Raw genomic sequence first — 10347 nt, 5'->3', positions numbered from 1 at the left:
ATAGAGAAAGGTCAAGGACTGTCCTTAACAAAGCAAACCTGAGATTTAGGGATCATACACACTTCTGTTTGTCCCATGATTTCTAGGGTCCAATAGGTTCTTCTTTTGTCCCGCCGTTTTCCTTGGGGAAACCTGCCGTTTACTGCTGAATCAGAACAAACATCTTTTTTTTTTAACGGGTTGACATTTCTTCTGAGTCATCAGTAAAGCAGCAGGTTTTTCTGGGGAAAGCGGCACACACAAAAAAAAACCCTCAGGTCAATGACTAGAAATCCCAAGACAAACAGAAGAAAAGTGTGGAAGAGCCCGGAGTTTCCTTTATCCACCCCCATTTCACTCCAGAGGGCAAAAATGCAGAATGCCCCTTGTTTGCAAGTCGACGACCCGCCACCCGCATGGAGTAAATAAAACACAAGGGCGCATGATTTTAGGTTAATGGGCAAAATAAGGCCACAACTTTATTGGTTACAGGATGTGAGTAGTATTGGCTTAGGCCAGGCATCCCCAAACTTCAGCCCTCCAGATGTTTTGGACTACAATTCCCATCATCCCTGACCACTGGTCCTGTTAGCTAGGGATCATGGGAGTTGTAGGCCAAAGCATCTGGAGGGCCGCAGTTTGGGGATGCCTGGCTTAGGCATTGGACAAAAGCACAACACTTGACTCCACCCCGTCCAGCGGGGAGTCCCCTTTGGGGTTACCAACCAGTTGGAGAAGCTTGTTGATGCAATTAGAACTGGAAGCTTCCCCTGACGTCACCGGGGGTTGTACCATGGCCCTAGCCACCATCAGGGCATCAGACAGGATCCACGACTGCCAGATCCCTTTAACGGGATACCCAAAGGAGGGGGTCGATGGCCACAATCTGCCCTCCAACACACAACACAAATAGCATAGCAGTTGGAGGAGCTTGGCACGGTTGGAGGAGCATAACTAGTTGGAGGAGCATAGCAAAACCTAAAGGGAAGGAGGGAAGGCGATCCGATGCGTGCAGGAAACCGAGTGAAGAATTGGCGCCGCTGTGGCTGCTTAACTGCATCCAGGCTCCGCCCCCAGCTGGCCGTATTGGCCGGCTGAGGGGCTTGGCACGGCACCAGAGCGGGGCTGACACAGGGGGCCGAACACGCCCCCCCTGCAAGCACAGGAAGCGGCTGCCACTCACAACTCCTCCCCTCTGCAAGGAGGAGAGGTCTTATGGCAGAGTTACGTTTCTTCCAATGTTGAATAAAAGGGGATGTTCCAGTGGCTGTGGATGTGAGCACAGGAAGTGCTGCTGCAGTGAGGGGAGAAGTTACACCTGGTGAAATTTTCCCTGCTACCGGTAGTTAACTCCTAGAAGTGCAGGACCCCTTCCAGGATCTGGCAGCCCCCTCTGCAAGCTTGCTGCTTTTTATTGAATCTCCCTTCAGTTGCTTGCTTGTTTCTTTAGAGCATGTTCAATTAGCAAGGTTCAGCTGCCTCTTCCTCTTTTTTATTGTGGGATATATTTGTCTAATGGGAAATATATATTTTTTTCTCCCTCTATCTCGAACGCTACAAAATTGTAATGCTAATCTGTAAAAATAGCTAGCAGGAAGGGGGAGAGCCCAGTCGTTATGTTCTGTAATCCCTCTTTGAGAAAATGTTCAAATAGTCATTTTGAAAAGTTGTTCTCACTCGTACCAGAGACAGCTGTTCTTCATACATACTGCAAATGTTTCTTTTGAATTCCTGAGGACACACAAGTTTTGATTCCAAGCCAGGAACTCTCGAACTGGCAAAAACTAAACACACCCAAGGCTGCTGTTTTTACTGTCGCAACAAACTTTCTTCCACATCTTACAAGGGTAAACCTTTTACCCCCATATCCCACATTGCATGATTAGTCAAATAGCTAATGTCTTGTCCAAGCAAAATACATTTTGTCATTTCTTGAAAATGTTACCTTTCACAGAGGTATAGTATTTCTGACCAGCAGGGAACATATGTCAACATTATCTATTATTACACAATGTCAGAACCAGAAAGAGAAGGTGGGTGGCGTGAAGAACTTGAGCAATTTTCTAAAACAGGCATTTGAGAAGTACAAAGCCAGAATGTTTTGTCTGATTTTAGCTGTGTCAGCAACCTGGTCCTCCCTCTCCCGCCGACCACCAGAGCAAAACTAACACAGCGACGAGTGACCCACTGCCTAGTTTGTTTGTTAGAGCCAAACGTTTGCTACATTAGAATGTTCGAAAAGAACAGCGCGCACACAAACACACACACACACACCCCTCTTTCAACAGAAGGAAAGAAAAAGAGAACCTAAAATGTGTGACTAACTGAGAAAAGTCAAATCCGCTAGCTAAGGGAAGCACAGAGATTTTAGATAATTCATATTCTGACCCTATTTTGTAGACTTCTAATCCTCATTCTGTACGATCTATAGGGTACTCCACTCTGTGCAGAATTTCCATTCATCTCTCTGCTTGACAGAGACATACATGGGCAAGTGGTATCATTACAACTGGATTCACGCAGTAAGGCAGAGGTATGAGGGGCCCCACCTTTCTCCATCATAGCTGCTGTATTTGTGGCTGTGCACTAGAAAACCCAGGGAAGAGACTTCTTTTTTTAATGTCCCCAAATTCCATAGACTTAAGCAAAACATATTTCAAGATAAATGCACTGAGGAACACAAAAGGCAGGCCAGCTTCAGACAATGAAAGCAAAGCAAGTAAGAGTTTGAAAATCACTGTTCTTAGGATCAAGATAATAATCTCAGGACATCCATTTCTGATTCAGCCTTATAGCACATTCACAGAGAACGGACGGCCCATTCCCATGACCACTGGCACCCATTGGGATAAGTACTGTACTTGAAAATCCTGTGCATGCTACTCTTCAGTTAGCTATTCCGTTTATGTTATGTCTTTCTTCCGTCATAGGAGCCTAGATGGTGTGCATGTGGTTCTCATGTGGTCTTCTGACCCATTGTCATGGTCTCGTTGCTGAGCAACAATATGTACAGCTCAGTGGAGTGAGAGGCCAGTCAACCAGAAGAGTCTCTGAGGTGAACTTGCCTGGAGGCAGAGTCAGGTTAGAAGTCAGGACCAATCCTAGGGCGGGGAGAACAGCAATTCACACAGTAAGATGGTCCAGGAGTTAGGGCAGGCATCCCCAAACTTTGGCCCTCCAGATGTTTTGGACTACAAATCCCATCTTCCCCGACCACTGGTCCTGCTAGCTAGGGATCATGGGAGTTGTAGGCCAAAACATCTGGAGGGCCGCAGTTTGGGGATGCCTGGGTTAGGGAATCCAATGGTCAAGGGTCAAGACCAGCAGGAAACAGCAAGATAGGACCAGGAAGTACAAGCATTGCCAGCATCTGACTGCTACTGGAAGCTCTGCTTAAGAAGGCTGAAGCCAGCTGGTTCTCATCAGTGCCTTCCTCTCTGAGTCCTTGAAGGCTGGTCAGCTGCAGGTGGAGCCACTCTGCCTTCTCCACCTTCAGGCAAAGCTGGCTGCTGGTCCATCATGATGCCCATGCACACTGCCCCAACCCAGATTTGCTTAGATTAAGGAAGCTGGTATCACCAAATGCCTTCAGGCCATGTCCTGCTTCCACAGCCTATGACCATGGTTGTGGGAATAGGCCCTCTGTCCCACCCCTAATTGTGTTGTATGCAGCAGTAAGAGGAATCTGAAGCAGCCCTGAAGGAACTTGCCATTTTTTTCAGAAAACATTTTAGCTCCCCCAAAACACTGCTTTTGCCCTGGAAAATGAAACAGACAAACATTTGTCCAGCTCTATATAATTCTTTATACAGTAGGTGGTTTTTGACTTCCATAACCACATACCTTGTATTACTGCCACCACTACCCAATATACAAATTATTAACTCAGTTTCAAATGGCATTAGATGAATATGATAGATAGATGATAGATAGATAGATAGATAGATAGATAGATAGATAGATAGATAGATAGATAGATAGATAGATGATAGATAGATAGATAGATAGACAGACAGACAGACAGACACACACACACACACACACACACACACACACACACACTTGAGGTGAAGTTTCTTCGGTTCACACAGTGGAATATACTTTATAGCTGCCCAGTAAATGCTATAAATTGATGTTTTCAACAGATGTGACTCAGAATTAACTTTTCACATAGACAGCTAAACTATCTCACACACATATATATTGCATACAGATTATTCCCTCAGTTTCCCAGCAATTTTTTGCTTTGCGCATGCCTAAATTAGGAACAGCACGATAGGAAGATGTATACATAACCGCATACTGAACTGAAGTTCATTGTGTTTATATTTAACACAGGCAAATACACCTTTATAGCTGCCCAGTAAAAGTTATCATGTATTGAACAAGGTAAGGTACTTGTTATGTACTGAGCTGAATCCTAGAACAATAGGATTCAGAATCAGCGGGAGCTACCCAATCCAACTCCAGGTGGAAGTGAATCCGCAACCTGATTGGCCTGCTGGAGCAGCCAATCAGGCGGCTGGCAGAAGCGAATCTGCTACCTGATTGGCCTGGAGGAGCAGCCAATCAGGCTGCAGGCAGAAGTCAATCCACAATATAATTGGCCCACAGGTGTAGCCCTGAAGTAGCCAATCACGCAAGGCCCATTGTGTAAATAATGTATATAAGCAGATGGTTTTGGGAAAAGAGCCATTCTTCTTCTCCTCTTCTCCTTGATGACTATGAGCTGAATAAAGAGCATGAAATTCACTCTCGACTCCGAGTACATTTCACTGGCGACGAAGGTGGGATCCTGCTGAGCTGACCGCCACCACGCACTGCACCGCAGCACCGCCACCTGCTGCACCGCTGCATCGCACTGTGCATCCAGGCTTCAGCTCCAGGACCCAAGGAACCCAGAATGGCAACCGACAGCAGCTTCTCGCCATTCAAACCAGCATCAGGAGACTGGGAAGGGTACGCCGCCCGTTTCAACTTCCTCCTGCAAGCGAAAGAAGTCACCAACGATGCCATGAAGAGGGCGACATTCTTCAGCGTCTGTGGAGAGGAGACGTTTGAAATCGCCCGGGCTCTCCTTGCACCTAGAGATGTCGCTACCGTCTCTTACAAAACAATAATGGAACGGCTGAAGGAGCACTTCTCACCACAGCCCTCGGTGGTAGCTTGCCGAAATGCCTTCTACGCAAAGCGGCAAGCCCCGGGGGAAACCATAACTGGGTTTGTGACCTCCCTCCGCCAAGCCGCCCGGCTATGCAACTTCTCAGAGTTGGAGAACATGCTTCGTGACCGCCTCGTCGGTGGCCTGAGGGACGAGATGTTGCAACGACGCCTCTACGCCAAAAAAGACCTCACGTTCCAGATTGCTCTGGAGGAAGCCCTGGCAACCGAAGCCGCCGAGAGGTCAACGCAAGAGGCACGACCGGCCCCGCCATCCCAACCGAGGGTCTACCACGAAGACCTCACCGACGAATCCGAATCTGACAGGGAGGAAGTACACCGAGTACAGCGGCGCACTCAAGCAGCACACACACCACAGCAGCCTCGACGAGAAGGAGGGAACTGTGCAAGCTGCGGGGAGAACCACGAGAGGAGGACCTGTCGTTTCCGCAACGCAGAGTGCAGGCAGTGCAGAAAATTGGGACACATCGCCCGGGTGTGTCGGGCTCGACTCACCCGTCGACAAGCATCAGATGACCGACCCAGGAGCCCCAGGTCACACGGCACCATGCACCAAGGCAACTCGACGGAGATCACGGACTACCAGGTATTCCAGTTGCCCCATCCCAGCACAGAGAAAATTTATATAGAGGTACAGATAGAGGGAGCCCCATGCCGCATGGAACTGGACACGGGTTCAACTCTATCCATAATCTCGGCCCGAACATTAAGGGAACTGTGCCCTAATGGGGGTCCCAAACTAAGGCCGGCCCCATTCACCCTCCGGGACTTCCAGAAACGTAAGGTCCCTACAATGGGGGTGGGGACCTTCAGGGTGCAATATCGAGGGCGAAAGCAACAATTGGACTTGCTGGTAGTTAAGGGCCCCTACGTTAGCTTACTGGGACTGGCATGGTTTGGACCTCTGGGGCTAGCCGTTACCGGGGTGAACCGCACTAGCTTACAAGTGGACGTGGACGCCATATGCAAAGAGTTTCCAGGGGTTTTCGATGGGGCATTGGGACGATATACAGGACCCCCCATTGCCCTACAGCTAGACCCCGCTGTACGACCCATCAGGCACAAGGCCCGCCGGGTCCCGTTCGCCCTGAAACCCCGCATAGACGAGGAATTGGACCGGCTCGTGGAGCAAGGAGTGCTGGAGCCGGTGCCCAACGCCCCCTGGGAAACTCCAATTGTCACACCCGTCAAGCCTAACGGTTCGGTCCGCATCTGTGCAGACTACAAATGCACCATAAACAAGGCTCTCACGGCCCATGCATACCCAGTGCCAGTGGTCAGCCATGTCCTCGCCACCCTGGCTGGGTCAAAAATCTTTGGCAAACTGGACTTGGCCCAAGCGTATCAACAGTTGCCTGTGGACGAAGCCACAGCAGAGGCTCAGACGATTGTGACGCACAGAGGGGCATTCAGAGTAAAGCGGCTGCAATTTGGCGTTAGCGTGGCACCAGGCATATTCCAGAATTTAATGGACTCTCTCCTTAAAGGGATTCCTGGCGTCACCCCTTTCTTCGATGATGTACTGATCGCCGGGCCCACACCAGAGGAATTTGAGGACCGCCTCCGCTCCGTCCTGCACCGTTTCCAGACGGCGGGCCTCAAGGTGAAGCGGGAAAAGTGTTTACTGGGAGTGCCGCAGGTGGACTTTCTGGGATTTAAGGTGGACGCAGAAGGGGTCCATCCAACCGGTGACAAGGTACGGGCCATTTGTGAGGCCCCAGCGCCCAAGAGCAAGCCCGAACTTCAGTCATTCTTGGGACTATTGAACTTTTACCATGCCTTCCTTCCCCATAAGGCAGCGGTAGCGGAGCCCCTACACAGACTCCTAGATAAAAGGGCCCCTTGGGTGTGGGGCCAGCGACAAAGGGCCGCATTCCAGGCAGTCAAGGACTTGCTCGTCTCGAACTCGGTCTTGGCACACTTCGACGAGAGGCTGCCAGTGGTGCTGGCATGCGACGCCTCTCCCTATGGCATCGGCGCTGTCCTGGGACACCAACTCCCGGATGGAAGAGAGGTGCCGGTGGCATACTTCTCCCAGACTCTTGCTGCAGCCGAACGAAACTACTCACAGATTGACAAGGAGGGTCTGGCAATCGTGAAGGGCGTAAAAAAATTCCATGATTTCTTGTACGGGCGGCCCTTTACCATAGTGACTGACCACAAGCCGTTGCTGGGCCTGTTTGCCCCCGAGAAGCAGACCCCCCAAGTGTTGTCTCCACGTGTCCTCAGGTGGTCAATTTTCCTTGCCGGCTACCAGTATGCACTAATCCACCGCCCTGGGAAGGCGATGGGCCACGCAGACGCCCTCAGCAGGCTACCACTACCAGAAACAGGCCCCGACCCAGCGCCTGCGCAAGAGGTTATGACCCTGGAGCTGCTTCCCGACCGACCCATTCAGGCACAAGAAGTTGCGCACCATTCCACAAAAGATAGGGTCATCTCCCGGGTCCTGGACTGGGTGTGGCGAGGATGGCCCAGCAGCAGCCCCGGGCCAGAATTCGCCGGCTACACAAACCGCAAACATGAACTGTCGGCCCACAAGGGGTGCCTGTTATGGGGAAGCAGGGTTGTTGTTCCCCAGCCCCTCCGCAAAAGGGTCCTTACAGCCCTTCACGAGACACACCCAGGGGTAGTGAGGATGAAGGCCCTTGCCAGGAGTTATGTGTGGTGGCCGGGGATTGACAGAGAGATAGAGGCCTGGGTCCAACACTGCAAGACCTGCCAAGAATCCCGCCCGGATCCCCCAAGGGCCCCAGTCCAGCCCTGGGAGTCCGCCCGACATCCATGGTCACGCTTGCACGTGGACTTCGCTGGCCCCTTCCAGGGAAAAACATTCTTCATAGTGGTGGATTCCTACACCAAATGGCTGGAGGTCGCACTGGTACCGTCCACTTCTACGGCGGCAGCCATCCGGGTACTACGTAAGCTTTTTGCAACCCACGGGCTCCCTGACACCCTCGTCTCGGACAATGGAACCGCATTCACGTCAGAGGAGTTCCAGACCTTCACAGCGCAGAACGCCATCCGCCACATCCGCTCAGCACCATTCCACCCTGCCACCAATGGCCAAGCGGAGCGCATGGTGCGGACCACCAAGGACAGCCTCCGCCGCATGACACAAGGGGACTGGGAATACCGCCTTGCCGCATTTCTTCTAGCACAGCACAGCACCCCAAGCACAACGACAGGCCGGAGCCCAGCTGAACTACTAATGGGCCGGCGCCTTGCAACTAGACTGGACCGACTTCACCCCGACAGAGCTCAGGATGAGGTAGTGGTGGGGAAAGGCAGGAACCCCCGGACATTTGTGGCCCAGGACGCAGTGTACGCAAAGAATTTTGGGGCAGGCCCAGCATGGGTACCCGCCACAGTCACCAAGGTGACCGGTCCCGTGTCGTACGAGGTACTAACGGAAGGGGGGCAATGTTGGCGCCGCCACTGCGACCAGCTACGGCGACGATTCCCAGGAGGAACCCGGGAGGAGAGCGGGACAGAGGGGTGGGCAGGGGAAGCAGAAGCAGTAGGCACAGAGGGGCGCCCCGAGGCTGGAAGGACACCGGAACCAGAGCCACAACCTAGTGGTTCAGTGGTGCCAGACCAGACAGCCCCGGCACAGCCAGCAGCCTCGGAACACGAGCCAGAACCAGAACCCCTGACCAAGGAACACCCCAGGCCACAACGCACACGGAGGCGGCCAGCAGACCTTGGGGACTACGAATGCAACTTCTCGGGCAGGACTGGAACTTAGAGGGGAGGGGTGTTATGTACTGAGCTGAATCCTAGAACAATAGGATTCAGAATCAGCGGGAGCTACCCAATCCAACTCCAGGTGGAAGTGAATCCGCAACCTGATTGGCCTGCTGGAGCAGCCAATCAGGCGGCTGGCAGAAGCGAATCTGCTACCTGATTGGCCTGTAGGAGCAGCCAATCAGGCTGCAGGCAGAAGTCAATCCACAATATAATTGGCCCACAGGTGTAGCCCTGAAGTAGCCAATCACGCAAGGCCCATTGTGTAAATAATGTATATAAGCAGATGGTTTTGGGAAAAGAGCCATTCTTCTTCTCCTCTTCTCCTTGATGACTATGAGCTGAATAAAGAGCATGAAATTCACTCTCGACTCCGAGTACATTTCAGTACTCTAAGGTGGAGTAGAGGATGAACCGCAGGTAAGGTAATAGCCAATACATACATTGTCGCTGTTACAGAGGACATCGTCCCACAATCTAAGAAGACCCCTAACTTAGAAAGCTTATGAATGCATGATTAGGAAACTTAAACACCCACCTCAATATGTGAGCAGATGCACTGCTGCCCATCTCCCATCCATGCTTTCCCACACAACTATTCATACAGTGTTAATGCACAACTAGTTAGAGCATGATGCTGATAACACCAAGGTTGCAGGTTCCATCCCTGTATGGGATTGCTGCCTATTCCTGCATTGCAGTGATTTGGACTAGGTGATCCTCAGGGTCTCTTTCAACTCTGCAATTCTATGATTCTATCCAAGGGTAGGCTGGGTAGAGTGTCTCCAATCAAGGCCAGGTCCCAATTCCATTTTATTGTATAGATTTAAGCAGGGCCGGCTCTAGGGGAAGGCTGGGTGGCGCAGGGCGCCAGGGGGGGTGCTGCGCGCTGTGCCCACCCAGCAGCCACAGCAAGAAACGGGGCAGGGCAGGGGCGCCGGAGCGATCTCCAGACCACGGCGCCAGGGCGCCCAACATGCTTAAGACGGCCCTGGATTTAAGTTGTCATATCTGATGTAATGTTTCATGGTGTCTAAGCCATCCTGGTAGTTTTGAGAAACTGCATGGTGGTAAATATGATTTGAATATACCATACTAGCTATGACTGCAATCCTATTTGTAATTGCCCATTGAACTCAATTTGGCATACTTCTGAGTAGGGTGCCTAGGATTGCCGTAGTAGACCTTTCAAGCCCAAGGAAAGAGTTGAGGGGTTTGCATTGCAAAGGCATGCAGGAGATCTAATCCTGCCTGCATTCAACTCATCACTGGCAATAGACCCGCATTGCTTCTTTATATATAGCCAATTATTAAAATATTTGTACGCTGTTTGTGATTTCAAGCAGGATTCTTTTGGCCACCACATGTCTAATTGCCATGTGAATCAATCTGCCATTGGGGTTTAAGAACACATAAATTTGATACCTGGTTTTCAAAATA

At 51.1% G+C, this 10347-nt stretch overlaps 1 protein-coding gene across 1 annotated transcript; it reads left to right on the top strand.

The window, feature by feature from the left end:
• Positions 1-4385: 4385 nt before the first annotated feature.
• On the top strand, positions 4386-9282 carry LOC132592753 (uncharacterized protein K02A2.6-like). The gene has a single exon (XM_060279611.1). It carries the CDS (start codon positions 4883-4885, stop codon positions 8906-8908), a length of 4026 nt encoding a protein of 1341 aa, XP_060135594.1. The 5' UTR covers positions 4386-4882; the 3' UTR covers positions 8909-9282.
• Positions 9283-10347: the final 1065 nt, after the last annotated feature.

Source organism: Zootoca vivipara, chromosome 1 (assembly GCF_963506605.1).
Source record: "Zootoca vivipara chromosome 1, rZooViv1.1, whole genome shotgun sequence".
NCBI lineage: Eukaryota > Metazoa > Chordata > Lepidosauria > Squamata > Lacertidae > Zootoca > Zootoca vivipara.
Note: the sequence above shows the minus strand (reverse complement) of the source record. Positions and strands in the feature narration are given on the sequence as shown.

Excerpts from the sequence above, each read along its gene's own strand:
- LOC132592753 (XM_060279611.1), top strand. The coding sequence starts at position 4,883 with ATGGCAACCGACAGCAGCTTCTCGCCATTCAAACCAGCATCAGGAGAC.